Source organism: Notothenia rossii (assembly GCF_949606895.1).
Source record: "Notothenia rossii genome assembly, chromosome: 10".
NCBI lineage: Eukaryota > Metazoa > Chordata > Actinopteri > Perciformes > Nototheniidae > Notothenia > Notothenia rossii.
The window spans coordinates 40,874,165-40,895,244 of record NC_136908.1 but is presented as its reverse complement, the minus strand read 5'-3'; the positions used below and the strand labels follow the sequence as shown (position 1 = coordinate 40,895,244).

Here is a 21,080-nt window from a genome sequence, read left to right as displayed (position 1 = left end):
GTTCTAGTAAAGTTTAATCAATAAATACACATACATTTTTCAATATAAACGTTGCCAGATTCCCTGGCAACGTTCATCTTGTTGTCTCGCTTTGTTGTGCTTCTTCTCCAAATAGTTTTAACCATAAATGTAAATGTAGTTTCCGCTTTACTTCCGCTTCCTCCTCGAGCTTGACAGACGTTGCCGACAGGTCGATTTGAAAGTGAGAGGCTTGGTGTGTACTGTGTACGTAAGTGTCATTCATTATTTACACGTTCTTACTGTTAATTGTCAATAAGGTTAGACATTGAAAATATAAAATGATGTGTTGTCAGGTTATTTAAGCGTGCTAAGGGCGTTTGGTTAGCCTTTGCTTGCCTGCATGTGTAACCAGTGTAAGGTGGAAGCTAGCTAGTGTTAGCTTGCTACATCAAAGGAGAGAGTGTGTTTGCGGTGATGTTGGCAGCTCGTGAATAAGGAGAAAATGCATTCTGCCCATGTGAAGATTAAGGTTTTATTGGCTTGCGGCAGTGTGATGACAAAATAAGTGTTCCACGATAATATGGCTTAAAGCGTTGAAGAAGCCAAGGTTATCCAGACTGTTGTGCACAGTATGATGCTTCCTTCATGTCGAGACGTGATGCCAAACTCGAGATGCTTGGCTCATGTATCTGTTAGTTAGAGAACTGTACGGAAGAGCTTGGAAACACAGCACAACCGTTAGCACATGTGGCCTTTGTTATTCACTTGTGGAAAGTTACAAATACATTGACTCTACCAAATACTTTGCTTAAGTTTTTCCATTTAATGCTACTTTATAATGTTTTACTACGACACCACTGTTGTGCAATATGTAAATTGGAAATGTATTACGATTGTTTCTTGTAAATTGAAAATAGTATGTGCATGCCCAGGCCGTTCTAATAGTGTTTTATTTGATGTTGTCTCCATCTTCACCTTTGCTGTAACAATGTAAATGTCCCCTCTGTGGGACGAATACAGGTATTCTGATTTCTCATCTGATAACATGCTACTTGATGCAACCATATTAACCCTCCTGTTGTCCTGGGGTCATTTTTGACCCCAAAAGGAAATCTATTGCTGTCAAAAATAGGTTTTTAATTTATCAAATGGTCTGAAAATTATAGGGGTGGTTCAATACTATGCTCTTAACGAGTCAAATACATTTGAAGTAATTTCATTGAATTATGGGTGTTTTATTGTATTTTATAACACCTTAAGCCCTCTGGGGTCAACCCCCGCAGGACAAAGTGGAGCAATGGGGCAAATCTTTTCAGCATAATGCTGCAACAACCCCCTGCCTGCTCCTCGGAACACACACACACACACACACACACACACACACATACACATACACATACACACACACACACACACACACTTGATGTATAGGATCAAGCAATTTTTAGATCAACAAGAAGATAAACGAAAAACAAACGGGCCTTTTCTCACGGTTGCTGGGGCATTTCACCTTTTAGTCCCTCCCTCCTTACCACACACACACACACACACACACACACACACACACACACACACACACACACACACACACACACACACACACATACACCTTTGATGTATTGGATCAATCAATTGTCAAGTCAAAAACAAACAGGCCTTTTCTCACAAATGTTGGGGCTTTTCACATTTTATTCTGAGAGAGACAGGCAGCAAAATGAGGAGGCAGAAACATTTGACTGTGGAGGAGGTTCATGAGCTAATCTTTTACCGTGTTATGGAGGAAAAATCAACCGATGAGGAGGATTCAGGGTCAGAAGAGGAGGAAACTCATGAAGAGGTGATCGATGTAAGTTACAGACCAAATTCTTCCTCTGAAGAAGCCCCCACATCGCCCACTTCTGAAATGGAAGAAGGTTTTGAAATGGAGGAATATGAAGAGGTAGAATCAGAAATGGAAGAAGTGGAGGACCGCACTTATTTTGAGGAAGTGGAAGAATCCACTGATGAGGAAGAATCTGAGGAAGAGGACCCAGCTGAGATGGAAGAATATTTCCAATCTAAGAATGAAAAAATGATCTGGTCTTCCATCCCTCCCATTGATGGACGTCGCATGGTAACAGCAGAGAAAGCAGAGAGAGAGACAAGCCGCCAGGGTCCAACCCTGTATGCAAGGTCTCGTATTGAGGACATAAAGTCCGCTTTTTATCTGTTTCTGCCCAAGGCCATCGAAGAGTCAGTGCTGAGCATGACTAACAAGGAGGGGCAGCGTGTTTATGGGAAAAATGGGGAAAGATGGATCAAATGGACCTGCAGGCATACGTGGGTTTGTTGGTTCTAGCTGGAGTGTACCGATCCAGCAAAGAGGCTACAGCAAGTCTATGGAATGCAGAGTCTGGTAGGGCAATTTTCCGTGCTACCATGACACTTCAAATGTTTCATAAAATCTCCAGAGTCATAAGATTTGATGACAAAGACACAAGAAAAGATCGCCGGGCACGAGACAAACTTGCTCCAATTCGAGACGTTTGGGACACGTGGGTGTCTCTCCTGCCAATGATGTACAATCCAGGCACTAATGTGACTGTCGATGAGCGCCTCAGAGCTTCCCCCTGCACTGGTGTCAAAAGCGGACAGGGCTCGTTTCTCATCGAAGTTTGCTTTCACCGAGACCCATGCTCTGGTGTCCTATCTCCCCAAAAAACTGAGAAATGTTCTTCTGATGAGTCTCTGCATCGGGATGCAGCTGTGAGCGACAGGGATGACAAAAAGCCCAAAATCATCGAAGATTACAATCACAACAAAGGGGGCGTCGATAACCTTGACAAGGTATTTCACATTTATTATTCATAATGTTAATATTATTTATGGAAAGGATAATGCATTGAATTTGTGTGTAGGAAATAAACATACATTTCTGAATATGTTTTGGTTTGTCTATTTTGTTTCAAGGTTACCAGTGTGTACACGTGCAAAAGAATGACAGCCCGTTGGCCCCTAGTTGTCTTCTTCAACATTCTCGACATGTCTGCATACAATTCCTTTGTCCTGTGGTCTGAGATCAACCCAGCCTGGAATCAGGGGAAGTGCAACAAGAGGAGGCTGTTCATGGAGGAGCTTGGACGACAACTTGTGATACCTCACATCCAGCGACGCAAGGTTAGCATTAAGCTTCATTTCTGTTGCTCTTCCTTCTGTAGTGTCCTCACAATTTGTACTTTTTGTATTTGCACTGTGATTTATTATAATAAAGTTTGACTTGACTTGACAGGTTCTTCCCCGCACGCCAGCCGCTGCCAGTTTGGTTATGGAGGTCCAGCAGTTCTGCTCCAGCTCTACCTCTGCAGCAGCTACCACTCGCCCAGCTCCCACTCGCCCAGCTCCCGCTCGCCAAGCTCCCCCTCCTGACCCATCACCCAAAAGGAGCAGGTGCAAATTCTGCCCTCGCCAGATTGATGTGAAAACCAAGAAAATGTGCCAAAGATGCAATGCATACATCTGCAAAGATCACCCCATTGTTACCTGCCCTGCATGCAACTGAGGGCACATTAAATGTGTAACACAGAAATACGTGAGGTTTCCACTTTAAATTCTTGAAATAACAGTCAAGCAAGACAGGGTCAAAAATGACCCCAGAGGGCACAAGGTATGATTATGTGTTGTCATTAAAAAATATATAAATTATTCAAAAAAGGGCATCCTTAGTAAACTTAAACATATACCAGTCTCTGATAAGACAAATGGTCACAATACGATATGTTCAAATTATTAAATAGTTTCATTTATTTTTTAACTCAGAAAACGGTAACATTTTATTTAAAAAAGGTATTTTGGCCCTGAATTCCAAAATAAAGGGACAAATGTATGGTATTGGGTTGGACTGAAGCAAAACTAAAGGTGTAACACAAAATGGATTGACATTTTATACTTTATGCTTGAAATAAGAGTCAAGCAAGACGGGGTCAAAAATGAACCCAGAGGGCACAAGGTTTATTAGACCCTCCAGAAAAACGCGGGCAAAATTCCTTTATTATGCGGGCTAAATTCCTTGATTATGCGATTAAACATGCAGGGTTTTTATGTGATTTTATGCGGTGAAACTGCGGGAAGTTGCGAAATATGCGGAAAGTTGCGAAATATGCTAAATGTGCGGGAAAAAATTATAGATTTTTTTTAAAATATTGGGCTGTCTTATTTATTCTCTCTCACACACAACCTGCCAATAACGTTAAACCCCTTTACTATTCAATTAAACACATTCAATGTTTATTTATTGTAAAAGCAATTGGGCTATTTTAATCTCACACACACACACACACACACACACACACACACACACACACACACTTCTCCGCCTCATTCTGTTTTCATTTACTCGTTCGTTATCTGACCAGCTTCAATCTTGTAGGCTACTCACCTCGTTTCTTGTAGCCCTCAAAAGGGTTTTGGAGGTTGATGCCTCGGTGAACGTGAGTTGTTTGGCTTTCTTGTCCGCAGCAGCAGAAAGCATTTTCGAATGTTTGAATGAATCAAAGTGGGTCGTCATCGTCGATTTTCTCTTATGCTCCAACACACAGTTGCACGGGGTGCAGAATAGTTTCCCCCCACTTTTTGCCCGGTCTTTAGTAGAAATGTTCGTCGGTAAATGAGATGGATTAGATATTTTCATTTTGGTGTTTTCTCTATCGTGTGAGCTCCACACGTTCACTCTATACAGTGTTGTTTACATTCTGTGATGCGCGAATTGATGACGTCACGTCAAGACGAGTTAACCTTTTTTTTCCTTCTCAACTTTGTGTGGGAAAATGCGGGGATTATGCGGCCTTTTGATAAATATGCGGTCTTTTAAAAATCTGCGCCATTTTGCTGATTATGCAGTAAATTCTGCGATCGCAGAATCGCCTTTTTCTGGAGGGTCTAGATTATGTGTTGTCATTAAAGATATATAAATTATTCAAAAAGGGCAACCTTACTAAACTTTGACATATACCAGTCTCTGATAAGACAAATACAATACAATATGGTCAAATTAATTCATTGTTTCACTTTTTTTTTATCAGAAAATTGTATAATTTCATATAAATAAGGGTCTATCGGCACTAAATTCCAAAACTGAGGGAGAAATGTGTATTAATGGGTTGTACAGAATGAGAACTAAAGGTGTAACACAAAATGTATTCACATTTTATACTTTATGCGTTAAATATCAAACAAGCCCTCTGGGGTCCCCAGAGGGCACAAGGTGCATAGTAATCGGGAGGACATTACGAGGGTTTTAACCATCTAATAATGTCATAATACATCACTAATAGAGGCTATTTATCTGCAGAATTATTACTTTAACTTTTTATACTTTTCAGTAGATTTTCTCTTGATAATACTTCTGTACTTTTACTTAAGAATGTAGGACCTTTACTTTTAATTAAGTATTTTGACATGTATGGAGCTATTTCAGGGTCATAAGTTTTGATCATTCAAAAAAAATACAATTTATTTGAAAGTCCAAGTTTTCATCCTAAACTTTGAAAAATACAATGTTGTATTCAAAACAAAAAAAAGTATTTGAAATAATTTTTCAGGTTGAATATTATTTTGATTCAGTTCAGCAATTTTTTTAAGTAAAATATTTATTTTCGTATTTCACTTTTATACATGTTTTGATGTTTGAATACTTGTTTTTTTCAGTTTTCAGATTCCAAAAAATTATTTTTTCAGTTTCAAATATTTTCTTTTTCAGGTTTCAATATTTTTTTCGCTTTCAGATCGTTTTTCACTTTCAGATATATATTTTTTTCGCTTTCAGATATTTTTTTTTCGCTTTCAGACTTTTGACCCTGATATTGCTTCGGGGGTCGGGGGTTACCAAAGAGTAGTTTGGAACCCTGAGTGACAGCCCTCCCTCTGTCATGATGCCTTCATGGATGTTAGGTAGCGCAAGAAATACAACTACACACTTTCTATACACAATACTCCCGTGATTGGTGGTAAACAAAACTGATACCAGCATCAAAGTTCCGTTAAGCGAGCTGTTGAGCATCGTAGTTGGCAACAATCAAGGTATAAGAGCAATAAACTGTGCTAGAATCTGAAATCACGTATCCGCAATCAAGCGTTGTCCTTCCCCACTTCCACGTAGCTCCATGAACGAAGCATAGTATTGGCTTGGTTTTTGCGATCAGAATCAGAATACCTTTATTAGTCCCACAGGGGATACATTTATATTGTTACAGCAGACAAGAGCCAAAGACAGCTTAATGTTACCTAAAGCACGCATACAAAAAGTATTATATGTATATATATATATATTTTTTTAAAGTTACACATTTTACATATTACACACCCTGTGACAGTTCTGCGGATTTAGCAGCCAGGTATATATTGCACAGTTTTTAACGGCATATATATATTGCACATACTGTTGTTTTGTGCGGGGTCTACTAGGGACTGTGCTGGTTGTATAGTCTGACCGCTGCAGGAAGGAATGACCTGCGGTATCTCTCCGTGAGACAGCGGGGGATTGCGTCAGGTCCACCAGAACAACCTGCTGGCTCGTTGCGGATACGTAATTTCACATTCTAACACAGTTTATTTGTACTTGATTGTTGCCAACTACGTTGCTCAACAGCTCGCTTAACGGAACTTTGACGCTCGTCTCAGTTTTCTAACATCCATGAAGGCAACATGACAGAGGGAGGCCTTTCACTCAGGATGTCAAACTACTCTTTGTTAAGCCCCGCCCCCCCAGGCCAAAAGTTTGAATGCAAAAAAAAAGATCTGAAAGCGAAAAAAAAGATCTGAAAGTGAAAAACGATCTGAAGGTGAAAAGCAATGTGAAACCTGAAAAAACAAGATTTGAAACTGAAAAAATAATTGTTTTGAATATGAAAACGAAAAATCTGTGCTGAAAAAAATAAGGATTAAAATATCAAAATATGTATAAAAGTGAAATCTGAAAATAAATGTATTATTCAAAAAAATTGCTGAACTGAATCAAAACAATATTCAACCTGAAAAATTATTTCAAATACTTTTTTAAACTTTGAATACATCATTGTATTTTTCAAAGTTCAGGATAAAAACTTGAACTTTCAAATAAATTGTATTTTTCTGAATGATCAAAACTTATGACCCTGAAATAGCTCCATAGACATGAATGTATTTCTACTTTTAGTCAAAACAAGTACTTTTGCTTTTGGTACTTATTTTTATGCTGATACTTTTGCACTTTTACTAGAGATATTGAATGCAGGACTTGTACTTGTATACAGAGTACTTTTACAATTTAGTGTTGTTACTTTTACTTCAGCACTTCTTCCACCACTTATTTGATTGACACCAAAGTGTGTATGATGGATCTTTTGAATTCCCAAATCATCTGAAATCCAGAGAAATCTAACATTATGTTCCCTGCTTCCTTCAGGCAAAATTGCTATTTTTATTCAAGGATCAGTCCTCTTAGAAAGAAACGTCCTGTATTATTTTTTTACCACATCAGAGAACTGGAAAAAGGGATGAATTCTATGATGATGACGTTCTGCTCTGCTCAAAAGGACAGCACAGAGCAATATGGCTGGCCCTTTGCTGTGTTCTAGTGACTTCATTGATATGCTGAAACGTTCTTCTCCCTCTACCTGTCTGCCAGTAGTCTTGAACTTGGATGTAAACAAAAAAAGAGCCAGGATTGGAGAAGATTGTGTCTGTTAGTCACCGAGATGGACGTTGGAGTGTCCAAATCCCATGTGTTTCTCAACTACAGCCCCAGAGCCCTCCTCTCTCAGTGAGACACACATCTGCATGGTGGTGCTGTGTGCTCCCCCCCCCCCCCCCCCCACATGCCCGCTTACCTCAAGTGCTTACTGTTTCTGTGTGAGAGTTGTAGTTTGTAGCAGTCTGACACTCCAGGCCTCCAAAGTGACCGACTGAGTGTTGGCTGATGAATGGAATGAATGGAGGTAACGGTGCAGTGCGCAGCAGCAGCAGCAGCAGCAGCAGCAGCAGCAGCAGCAGCAGCAGCAGCTTCAGTGCATTACTGCTGCAGTGTGGCTTTGTGCATTTATCAGAATCGCAGTGCTGTGTGGATGTGCAGCATATACACTAAATGTTCAATCATTTAGGGTCTACTTTGTGTGTATGTGACTGCTTGTGCACGTTTTGCAGGCAAATTGTTTTTGGCAATTGAGAGAGTAAAAGCTGTAAGGTAAGAATCTCTTGCAGTGGTTCTCACATTCAGGTCTCAGGAACTCCAGGGTACTTTGAGTAAGAACACTAAATAACACTCAGTTACACAAATGAACAACACGCATCCTCTCATGTCAATAGGACAGCATCTATTCAATTGGGAAAAGTAGATGAAATATAATGGAAGTCTGCATGTAATGTAGGATGTTTGAGAACACTGGTCTACTGTTGGGATCAGGCTGGCTACTGCTTTCAGCTTTGTGCTGCATGACGTACAGGTGCCAACAAAACGCTGAGGCTTGTTGACACCAGCTAATAGGTTCCTGCTGATTGTAATTCACATTTTGCAATAACAGAATCCGGATTTGTTGTAAAGGATGGTGGGAGGGAGGGGACGAACAGGAATGGATAGAAATAAGCAGTAACTTACGGGAGCATTGTAAAGGAGACTTCTATCATGTGTGTTAAGGTGGAGCATCCCACTGGCTGCACGTGGGGTTATGGACGCAGTGAAGGAGAGTCACAAGAGCCCGCTGAGCTCTGGCAAGATGGTGGCCCTGGCTGCAGGGCTCTCTGTCGGGGCCACAGTGGGCTACATCGTCTATCGCCATATAAGCAGCACCAACATCAGTGAGTGTGTATGTGTTCATGCAGGTGTTAACTTTTTTTCACACTTGCCATATTCCAATATATTTTGACAAATGTAACAAAGTGTAGGATTTAGTGTTTATGTTCTGATAACCTTATCTGTGACTAACAAGGGTGTGCTATTCAAGGTCCTGGGCCCAAGCCTGAGGAGTCCAAGATGACCGTTCCTGTAGAAGTGTACAGAAACATATCCAGACACCAAGCCAACTTTCTGGACGAGGTGGGTAGATCAATACCAGACACATATATTTATCTGCTCACAAAGGTTTCTAGTCGGCATTCTAAAGTTAATCTAAGTGTACATGTACATAGATAAAGGTTTTATATCTTACTGTTAAGATATGGTTTTTGTCAATGTGTTGTTATTTTGAGGTAGATTACAATCAATGATTACTTTCATTATTATTTCATCTGCAGAAATATATAACTAAAGTATTACAAGTAAAGAATTGGATCAAAAGATCAATAAAAACCATTAGAATGACAAATGTATATAAACATAAGAAGTCAATATCTGCAAAAAAAGATGAAATAAAGACAAAACATAACAGAGCCTGTTCTGTTTTTGATGATTTGATTGCCATGTTTATGATAAGTAACCAAACAATGAATGATTGTATTGTTATGAACTGTGATTTTTACAAAACCATACCCCTTCTCAAATTGAGCACCAACTACAAGTGTGTGTGACAATTAGCTGGTGATTGGCAGGAGTGTGTGGAGAGGTCTAAGTGCTCTCCTGTGTCTCTCAGGTGAGCCAGAGGTCTGGAGCTCAGTTGCGGGTGTTGTCGGACCCCGGGGAGCAGGGCCACAGCTCCGTGAGCTTCCTGATGCAGGGCTCCCAGGAGCAGGTCCTGCTGGCTCGCTGTGTGCTGGAGAACCTGCTCACTGACTGTGAGCCGCTGAGCGAAGCTCTGGACGTTCCTCAGACAGCCTTCGGACGTATAATAGGTAGCTCCCAAATGCTGAGGATTATAAGAGTGATTCCCTCATTCAGATTCAATAACATTCAAAGGCTGGATTGTCTCATGCACAGTAGCTACAGCCTATAAATGACAATGAGAATCTTAAGTTCAAGGCTCCTCCAACAATGCAACATAAATATATACAAGACATAAACAAATAAAACTAATAAAACATTTTATTAAAATGTGAGATGCCAATACATATTTCAGATCCTATCTAATGCTGTATCTAGAATTGTAATATAAAATTCTAGAAATGTAATTCAATATTCTAAAATTTAATTCAGCATTCTAGTACTTTGAAGGTCCCATGTCTTTGCCATTTCTACTGATCATAATTCCATTGTTGAGGTCTACTAGATTAGATTTATATTGTGCAATGTTCCAAAATCACATTGGTTTCTCATACAGCATCTCTGTAAAGTATGTGTATTCACTCTCTGTCCTAAACGGCTTGTTTCCGCGGCTCCGCGGCTGAGAAAAGATAAGGCTGTGTGTTCGGAGCTCTGTGGATTGGTCCATTTGGACCCCCGGAAGGAAAAATGAGAAATGTCCAACGAGGCGTTCTGGGGCAGCATAGACAGGTCTTTTCTGTGTTAGAGTTTTACTCCCTACAGGGTGTACTTTGAGGGTTTGTGACTTTGCAGACCGTTTACATGCAGAAAAAGCTTCATAACACACAAGGGGACGGGTAAGAACCAGAAAAGCATGACATGGGACCTTTAAATTAACATTGTAGAATGTCCGTGTGTGTTGGAGGAGGGGCTCTGTAGGGAAGTCTGAAGAAAGGGGCAGATTTCTTTTGCAGTGCACTCAAGCTGGTTTCTCCATTCTTACCTACCCTACCTTTTAATTAAAGTTTTAGAATGTTGAATTACAATTCTAAAATGTTGAATTAATATTCTAGAATTTTAATTCAAATACTAATTTTCAATTGTAAAATGTTGAATACAAATTTTACAATGTTAATTAAAGTTTTAGAATGTTGAATAACACTTCTAGAATGTTAATTTAAAGTTCTATAATGTCGAATTAATATTCTAGAATGTTGAATTAAAATGGTATAATTTTGAATTACAATTTTAGAATGTTGAATTACAATTCTCTAATGTGAATTACAAAAAATAAGAATGTGGAATTAAAATTCTACAATGTTGAATACAAATTCTAGAATGTTAAGTTAAAGTTCTAGAATGTTGAACACCATTAGACATTAGACATTCTAGAATTGTAATTTAACATTCTAGAACTGTAACTTAACATTCTAACTTAACTTAGCATCAATCGTCTGAAAACCAAGGTGACCTTCAAAGTGAGACCTTGGCTTTGGATTCAAACATAACATTAAGATCCATTCACAGTTTCTTTGAGGCTCTGAAGATGATTTTGTTTATGTTTGTAAAATATACTTTGAGTCTGATTGTGTGTTTGTTGCAGGCCGTGGTGGAGAGAGTTTAAAGCTGATCGCCAGGACCACAGGGGCCAAAGTGTCTTGTTCTAAAGAGAAGACGCTCGGCCCTGGGGCCAAAGGCAGGGTGACGATTACAGGGAGCAGGCAGGAGGTGGAGCAGGCCAAGGTGAGGAGGGTCCACTTATCTGAACTACCCCTGTGTGGTCACTTATAATACATATATAGCAACGTCACTCCTACTCTCATTGTCTGTCTGCAGGAACTGATTCTAGAAAAAGTCAGAGAGGACATGATGGTGAGGACGAAGATCTCCCAGTCGTCTGCCCTGCGGCCGAAGCGCGGTCATACTGCTGTGAGTCAGAGGCCAGACAGCACAGAGCCTGAAGCTCCAGTGGGACTAAACGACAACAGCCCCTGCTCCCAGCCTGAGAGGAATGGGCTCCCCCATGTTAACGGCACCAAAGGAGAGCCACAAGACACGGTTCAGGAGCTGGACATCACAGACAACGAGGAGGAGGAGGGGGAGGGGGATGGGGAGGACAGTGTCTCCACAGAATCCCTCTCTGAAGTCTCCAAGTTTGAGAGTGAGTTCACCTTCTCTTACATTTCTCACTGTTATATGTCCTTGGAAGCCGTTAAAAATGATCTTCCTCTCTGTCATCCAGTTCCCAGCCCAGACCTGAGCTTCCAGCCTGATGAACACCTCGAGGTTTATGTTTCTGCATCAGAGAACCCCAACCACTTCTGGATCCAGATCCTCGGGGTGCGTTCCCTTCAGCTGGACAAACTGACGGAGGAGATGACACGCTTCTATAACAGCGGCAACCCCACAGTAAGGACAACTCCATATGTCTCTACTCAGGTGTTATACCAAAACCAGTGAGCCGCTGGAACTCCATAACAGAGCCTGAGGCACGGGAGGGAGAAGGATGCTGTGTCAGGTGGAAAGGACAGTGTTTTAACCATCAGTGGATGTCTGCGACAAACAGCTCCTAGGGGCAAATACAGTCCTTTCAAACCCTTATTGCATGATTTCCACCATTTGTGTAACACTTTTCAGAGACTTGTAACTAAAATCTAACCAGACAAGATACACATATGTTTTGGCTGAAGATTCAAGATTCAAAGGCTTTATTGTCATATGCGCAGTAGTTAGAGTTGTTATGGCGATGAACATCTGAAGTCACAGGCTCCTCCAACAATGGAACATAAACATATATAAGACATAAAACAATCAAAAAGTGTGCAAGAAGAAACGGAGTATAAATGAAACAACATATGATATACATGTCAAATCAAATACAATAAGCTACATGTTGAAGAGAAGGTTTTAAACCAAGTAAATGCACACGTCTATATATATATATATCACAAATAAAACAATGTCGAATGAAATACTGTCTACTGGAATAAATACTGCTTATTGTAATAATAAATACATGTGTGAAATGCAAACAGATACATGCTATGGAGTTATGAAGGCCCTGTTCACTTGGAACCTCCATTTAAGAAATAACAAGTCACCTCCTCATTTTCAGGATCAGAGGGTGGAGACCTTTGTGGTCGGGGACATTGTGGCTGCTCCCTACCACGACCACGGTACATGGAACAGGGCCAGGGTGCTGGGAATGCTGGCCTCTGGAATGGTGGACCTCTACTATGTTGACTTTGGGGACAACGGAGAGCTGCCCAGAGACAGCCTCTGCAGAGTGAGGTGAGAGAGGAAGGTCCATCAATGACTGCATGTCCCATCACATGTTCCTGCTCTAACTACTAAATATATACAGTATACGATATGACTTTATTAGTCAGACCAAGTCTGAAATGTGACTTGCGTCACAGCAGCTCCATGTCCAACACCAACACAGACAAATCTCCAGACACAAATACATGAAACACAAACAACAAACATGGAACATAACAGCACATCAGTGAGAGAAAACGTGCTCAAAGAGCCTTCAGCATGCATCTGATCTGGGATCAGCTCTGTGTTTACTGAGAGGACTGACTGATGCACAAAGGAGTGCTTCAGTCTGACCTTATTGAATGGTGGGACCCTGTATCTCCATTAGATGGTAGCAGTTCTTATTCACTGTTCAGAACATGCTTTGGGTCAGAGATGATGTGGTTGGACAGCCTCACTAGGTTGTTATGATAGTATGTATTTAATGAAGGTCCAAACAGCAGGGCTTCAGACTGTGCCGTCCAGACTTTCAAACACCATGACGTGTTTTCATTAGCCTCCCCCTTCCTTTGGCAGGAAGTGAGGGTGCTGTGTTGTTTGTGGCAGCAGTGAAAAATGGCACAGCCTCGTTATTAACAGCTTTGGTTTTTGCTGCATTCATATTTCAGGAGTGACTTCCTCAGCTTACCATTCCAAGCTATTGAATGCAATTTAGCAGGAGTGAGACCAAAAGGTAACGCTCTTCTCTTTCCTTTCAGACATATAACTAAGTTAAAGATGTGTGTGCATATTTCTGAGATCTATACTGATTGGCTTTCAAATGCTCCTTTCATCTTACTGTGGTTCCCAGGAGAGGAGTGGTCGGAGGCAGCGCTGGATGACTTTGAGCAGCTGACCTACTGCGCCTCCTGGAGCCCCCTGCAGGCCAAACTCTGCAGCTACTCGCACTCTGACGTCTGCTCCTGGCCCAGCGTCAAGCTCTACGACAACTCTGATGGCAAGGTCAGCTGGCTATTGATTTGTTATAGAGCGGTGCAGGAATGAGTCCTGAAACCCAGAGCTGGTCAGCATTTGAACTCTTCCAGTTCCTTCATATTGAAGTCAATGCTTTTTTTAACATGTTTTTGTTAGCCTGAAATAAGGTATGTGGTTAACACAATCAGAAGAAATGTTCATGTTTTGGAACATAACATACGTCAGTAAATACCCCACTGATAAATGTCTGAATCGTGTATGTATCATAAAGACAGCAGATGCTAACAAGTGAGACTAGTAAACAGCATCACGCCAAACAAAGCCGCCTTTAGCTTTGAACTACTGATTGCATTTCCTCTTCAAAATCACAAGTGGTAGAGATTATACTGCTGAACAAAACATGTGAGCACAATCAACCTGCTTTGACACAGATCTTATTTGCTATGGAAGAATCCCCTTGCTTTTTGTCGGGGGGCAGGGCAATGCTACATCTCTGCACCACTCTGGATCTGTGCTTACCTCTCATCCAACTCTCATCCACCTCTCATCCACCTCTCATCCTCCTCTCATCCACCTCTCATCCACCTCTCATCCACCTCTCATCCTCCTCTCATCCACCTCTCATCCTCCTCTCATCCACCTCTCATCCCACCTCTCATCCACCTCTCATCCACCTCTCATCCTCCTCTCATCCACCTCTCATCCTCCTCTCATCCACCTCTCATCCTCTCATCCACCTCTCATCCCACCTCTCATCCACCTCTCATCCACCTCTCATCCACCTCTCATCCACCTCTCATCCTCTCATCCTCTCATCCACCTCTCATCCCACCTCTCATCCTCCTCTCATCCACCTCTCATCCACCTCTCATCCCACCTCTCATCCTCTCATCCACCTCTCATCCACCTCTCATCCTCTTATCCTCCTCTCATCCACCTCTCATCCACCTCTCATCCCACCTCTCATCCTCCTCTCATCCACCTCTCATCCACCTCTCATCCCACCTCTCATCCTCTCATCCTCCTCTCATCCACCTCTCATCCTCTTATCCTCCTCTCATCCACCTCTCATCCACCTCTCATCCCACCTCTCATCCTCTCATCCTCCTCTCATCCTCCTCTCATCCACCTCTCATCCACCTCTCATCCACCTCTCATCCTCCTCTCATCCACTTCTCATCCACCTCTCATCCTCTCATCCACCTCTCATCCCACCTCTCATCCTCTCATCCTCCTCTCATCCTCTCATCCACCTCTCATCCCACCTCTCATCCTCTCATCCACCTCTCATCCTCTCATCCACCTCTCATCCCACCTCTCATCCTCTCATCCTCCTCTCATCCACCTCTCATCCAACTCTCATCCTCTTATCCTCCTCTCATCCACCTCTCATCCACCTCTCATCCCACCTCTCATCCTCTCATCCTCCTCTCATCCACCTCTCATCCACCTCTCATCCACCTCTCATCCTCCTCTCATCCACTTCTCATCCACCTCTCATCCTCTCATCCTCTCATCCCACCTCTCATCCTCTCATCCCACCTCTCATCCACCTCTCATCCCACCTCTCATCCCACCTCTCATCCCACCTCTCATCCTCTCATCCCACCTCTCATCCACCTCTCATCCCACCTCCCATCCTCTCATCCTCTCATCCCACCTCTCATCCACCTCTCATCCCACCTCTCATCCCACCTCCCATCCTCTCATCCTCTCATCCCACCTCTCATCCACCTCTCATCCTCTCATCCTCTCATCCCACCTCTCATCCACCTTTCATCCCACCTCTCATCCTCTCATCCTCTCATCCCACCTCTCATCCACCTCTCATCCACCTCTCATCCACCTCTCATACTCTCATCCCACCTCTCATCCACCTCTCATCCTACCTCTCATCCACCTCTCATCCCACCTCTCATCCCACCTCTCATCCTCTCATCCCACCTCTCATCCACCTCTCATCCCACCTCTCATCCTCTCATCCTCTCATCCCACCTCTCATCCACCTCTCATCCCACCTCTCATCCTCTCATCCTCTCATCCCACCTCTCATCCACCTCTCATCCCACCTCTCATCCTCTCATCCCACCTCTCATCCACCTCTCATCCACCTCTCATCCTCTCATCCACCTCTCATCCCACCTCTCATCCCACCTCTCATCCACCTCTCATCCTCTCATCCCACCTCTCATCCTCTCATCCCACCTCTCATCCTCTCATCCCACCTCTCGTCCCACCTCTCATCCTCTCATCCCACCTCTCATCCTCTCATCCTCTCATCCCACCTCTCATCCTCTCATCCCACCTCTCATCCCACCTCACATCCCACCTCACATCCCACCTCTCATCCTCTCATCCCACCTCTCGTCCCACCTCTCATCCTCACATCCCACCTCTCATCCTCTCATCCCACCTCTCGTCCCACCTCTCATCCTCTCATCCCACCTCTCGTCCCACCTCTCATCCTCACATCCCACCTCTCATCCTCTCATTCCACCTCTCGTCCCACCTCTCATCCTCTCATCCCACCTCTCGTCCCACCTCTCATCCTCACATCCCACCTCTCATCCTCTCATTCCACCTCTCATCCTCACATCCCACCTCTCATCCTCTCATCCCACCTCTCGTCCCACCTCTCATCCTCTCATCCCACCTCTCGTCCCACCTCTCATCCTCACATCCCACCTCTCATCCTCTCATTCCACCTCTCATCCTCACATCCCACCTCTCATCCTCTCATTCCACCTCTCATCCCACCTCTCATCCCACCTCTCATCCTCTCATCCCACCTCTCATCCTCTCATCCCACCTCTCGTCCCACCTCTCATCCTCACATCCCACCTCTCATCCTCTCATCCCACCTCTCGTCCCACCTCTCATCCTCTCATCCCACCTCTCGTCCCACCTCTCATCCTCACATCCCACCTCTCATCCTCTCATCCCACCTCTCGTCCCACCTCTCATCCTCTCATCCCACCTCTCGTCCCACCTCTCATCCTCACATCCCACCTCTCATCCTCTCATTCCACCTCTCATCCCACCTCTCATCCTCTCGTCCCACCTCTCATCCTCTCATCCCACCTCACATCCCACCTCTCATCCTCTCATCCCGCCTCTCATCCTCTCATCCCACCTCTCATCCTCTCATCCCACCTCTCATCCTCTCATCCCGCCTCTCATCCTCTCATCCCACCTCTCATCCCACCTCACATCCCACCTCTCATCCCACCTCTCATCCCAACTCTCATCCCATCTCTCATCCCACCTCTCATCCCATCTCTCATCCCACCTCTCATCCCACCTCTCATCCCACCTCTCATCCCAACTCTCATCCCATCTCTCATCCCACCTCTCATCCCATCTCTCATCCCACCTCTCATCCCACCTCTCATCCCATCTCTCATCCCATCTCTCATCCCATCTCTCATCCCACCTCTCATCCCACCTCTCATCCCATCTCTCATCCCACCTCTCATCCCATCTCTCATCCCACCTCTCATCCCACCTCTCATCCCACCTCTCATCCCAAATCTCATCCCATCTCTCATCCCACCTCTCATCCCACCTCTCATCCCACCTCTCATCCCACCTCTCATCCCACCTCTCATCCCACCTCTCATCCCAACTCTCATCCCATCTCTCATCCCACCTCTCATCCCATCTCTCATCTCACCTCTCATCCCACCTCTCATCCCACCTCTCATCCCACCTCTCATCCCATCTCTCATCCCACCTCTCGTCCCACCTCTCCTCCCATCTCTCTCAGACTTTAGATATTGGTGAGGAGCTCATCTGGCGGGGCCATGCTGTCAATTTCCAGGAAGCAGTGAATGGAAAGATGGAGGGGAGCAACCTGGGCTGTCTGCAGAGGATGTTGGTGAGTTAGTGAACACACTCACATCTGCATTAGCCTCTATAACACTATTGACAACGGAAGTCTTATTCTTATTTTATTAAATATCTGTTTCATATCAGATTTTGTAAAAAAAATAGGGTTTAAATGAAGATGTAATGGACAATAAAGTTACACGTATTGTAATGAAAATAATAATAATAAAGTGAATTTACTTAAATGTTTGTGTGGAATCTTAAACATTGTTCATCCTCTTGGTGAGGCGTGTCAGGATGCTGACATACGATGATGGTTTTCATTATATAAAAGTCAACTATAAGCTGAAAGAAATGAGGTCATTTGGAGGTTGTTGTGAAAATAAGCGATTGTATCTCATTCTCAGTTTTCATGGCAGCACTGTGACTCAGTACAGAATTCATCAATGAGATATTCCCATCTTTCTCACCGAGCACAATGTAGCCTACTCAGTATTGTCACTGCAACATGCTTTATTGTATCTCTGAACCAACTCTTATCTCCTATAGGATGATGTGATGGGAGCATCCTCAGAGCTGAGCCTCTCCTGTATCAGTTTATCAGGTGAGTACGGGAACGGACCTTTGTGACTGAATCAATGATCATTCTGTCTTCTCATTTATTGCTAAGGATTTGTCAAGTGAGCAAAAGTCTTCATCAGGTTCATCTCCATGTTATCCACATATTCTCAAAACTGTGGAGCAACATCATGCAAGCATTAAACACAGCCCCCCCAAACATGATTCACATTGTCGAGTCATCATGCTCACCCTCTGACACCAGCACTGTTCCTGATTCTCATGTTGCTTTCACATATTCACAACTTCTAATCGGATCATGTTGCCTCCTAGTGGTGACATCTGGTGTCAACAGGAGACATAGGACTACAAATACATCTCAACTACATGTGTTTTTGAAGACGAGACACAGGTCTCAGCAATTAACCTTTTCCCTTTTACACAACCTAAATGTGCTTATCCTTTTATTTAAGATTTGCCTCTTTTGTAGTGACGCTTGTCAAGGTCTATTTCTTAATTGAATTTGTGTGGAACATTTTTGTTTTTATAAATGAAATCAGCCATACAAGATCAAGCCAGCCTCACTAGCCAAATGTGTCATCACAACAGTCATCATTGATGACAAGCTGATACAAGGAGCCCATCTCCACTTGATGTGCTCATTAGAGTCAGACCAGAACAATTGCCCCCATGACTTGTGTTGGGGGGCTGCACCCTGCACATCAGGATTATCTTCACTTTCTTTGGATCATTTCCCCCCCCAAAAAATATCACAAACAAAAGACTAATCTATCCAAATATCTCAATCATCTGATCCAACAGTTAATCAGAGCAAGCTTTCAGTGCCATTGTTCAGTACTAGACACTTGGTGTCATTTCAGATGGTACAAATGTAATACAGTTTCATATTTGGCCTGGTCTTGCATGACTTCATCTAGGGCAGCAAACTTAATCGTAATTGTATCCCCCTTTTTATTGTTCCATTTTATAGTCCCATTTTATTGTCCCTTTTTATAATCCCTTTTTATGATCCCAATATGGAAATAACAGGAAGAAAAATGCATTCAAAGCTAAATATGTGTTTAAATACTATTTCCATACAGTTTCATATTCGGCCTGGTCTTGCATGACTTCATCTAGGGCAGCAAACTTAATCGTAATTGTATCCCCCTTTTTATTGTCCCATTTTATTGTCCCTTTTTATAGTCCCATTTTATTGTCCCATTTTATAGTCCCTTTTTATGGTCCCAATATGGAAATAACAGGAAGAAAAATGCATTCAAAGCTAAATATGTGTTTAAATACTATTTCCAAGTGATTAATGTAGAGCTACAGAGATACCCAGTCTCAAAATCCTTATCCTACAGACTTAATCAAACTAAATTATTTAGTACAGATCCTCTTTAAAAATCCTACCATGGTCCAATGAATATATGTTTCAATGATAATAAGAATAACAATGCATAATGATCAATCCCACCTTTTATTGTAATTGCAATATTAGTCCAAATGATTGCAATGAGTCCTTTTCTCCAAATGGTGCAGCCCTAACTTAACCCCAATGTATTTCATGTTTGACTAACTTGTATATCTGGAAATGATTCCATTGTTATTCCCCAACCCTCCTATCTGCACTGTGGTAGATCAAACATATGATTATTGATAGCCTTTAACTCCATGTTTTCTTTTTGTGTCTCAGAAGCTGCTTCAATCTCTGGAAGTGTTGATGATGTCAGAGAAGAGGAGCTGATCTGAGACCAAAGACACATTGAATATCAAGGTATGTTTCCTGGCTTGATGTGTGCTTACCTCCTCCAAAGCATGTCTTCATGTCTGTAATGAATAACCTGTCCTCCTCTTCTTCCAGCACTGACCGTCCAATCCTCAGCTTCAGTTCCAATCAGGAGACGTTTCCTTATCAGAACCCAACCCAACCACGTTAATCCTCATTATCAAGCCTTACCAACAGTTCTTTCAGCTATGTTCACTTTATTCTTGTTACTTCAGTACAATGTGTGTGTTTTGCCTTGATGTTGTTCTGTTGTAGACAACGCTGCTTTGCTTATGTGTTGTTGCTATATTTCTTTGTTCAAGAAATGAAGAGAGGAACAGGAACAGAATGCCAGTATTATTTTCAAAAAGCACTGTGATATGTCCATGTACAAGACGGCAGCTGGTTAGCTTATAATGTGCAGTTTTGTTTCTCTACTTGGTTGAATATGAAGAAGTAATGGCCTAGATATTAGGCCTTACAAGTTATTCTATTTTGAAAATGTTACCGGATTGAATGTGAGCCACAGATTGTGTTCGTTATCACGCTATGGCATTTATTGTGTCCTTAATACAGGACGGTGTTGGTTTTTCTTCAGAGGTGTGATAAACTGAAATATATAGAATAAAGGATTTATTTTATGGCACAATTGTCGAGTCTTAATTTGAAATCATGTTCTTTCTTTATTGAAACATTTCCAAATAAAACGTGATAAAGGAGACCCATATGTTGAAAATAAGAGCCTTTCCAACACTGCCTTTGCCATGATCTTAGAGTATGGTACAAGCTCAGGCCTACCTACCTTTGCCATGATCTTAGAGTATGGTACATACTCCTTTTCCAAACATCTTTATAAGGTCATAGTTGAAATGTTAGTAAGCGGAGTGAAACTGATTAGTGGTATTATTGGATACCGCAGATCCTTCCTTCCTGCAGTATTGTGGTCAGACTATAACCACCACGGCCCCTGGTGGACCCCCCTACACACACAACACAGACTACTACACCCCTTGTTGTGAAATACAAATGATGTGCAATATATATGTATGCTGTTAATAACTGCAATATATACCTGGCTGCTATATCTTCAAAACTGTTACAGGA

The 21,080-nt window shown here is 42.5% G+C and overlaps 1 protein-coding gene across 5 annotated transcripts; it reads left to right on the top strand.

Annotated features, from left to right (window-relative positions):
• Positions 1-73: 73 nt before the first annotated feature.
• On the top strand, positions 74-20,625 carry tdrkh (tudor and KH domain containing). 5 transcript variants are annotated; one of them, XM_079655585.1, is made up of 17 exons: positions 1,590-2,787; positions 2,911-3,117; positions 3,230-3,387; positions 7,604-7,735; positions 8,606-8,766; positions 8,913-9,004; positions 9,537-9,735; positions 11,187-11,326; positions 11,420-11,744; positions 11,826-11,992; positions 12,699-12,874; positions 13,513-13,577; positions 13,695-13,846; positions 17,586-17,696; positions 18,197-18,251; positions 19,905-19,985; positions 20,073-20,625. In XM_079655585.1, exons 1-16 carry the CDS (start codon positions 2,254-2,256, stop codon positions 19,958-19,960), a joined length of 2,730 nt encoding a protein of 909 aa, XP_079511711.1. In that variant the 5' UTR covers positions 1,590-2,253; the 3' UTR covers positions 19,961-19,985; positions 20,073-20,625. The 5 variants fall into 5 exon arrangements, with proteins under 5 accessions (XP_079511714.1, XP_079511713.1, XP_079511711.1 ...); XM_079655584.1 differs by having other exon boundaries at positions 7,601-7,735; XM_079655586.1 differs by lacking the exon at positions 7,604-7,735 and having other exon boundaries at positions 1,593-2,787.
• The last annotated feature ends 455 nt before the right edge of the window (positions 20,626-21,080 follow it).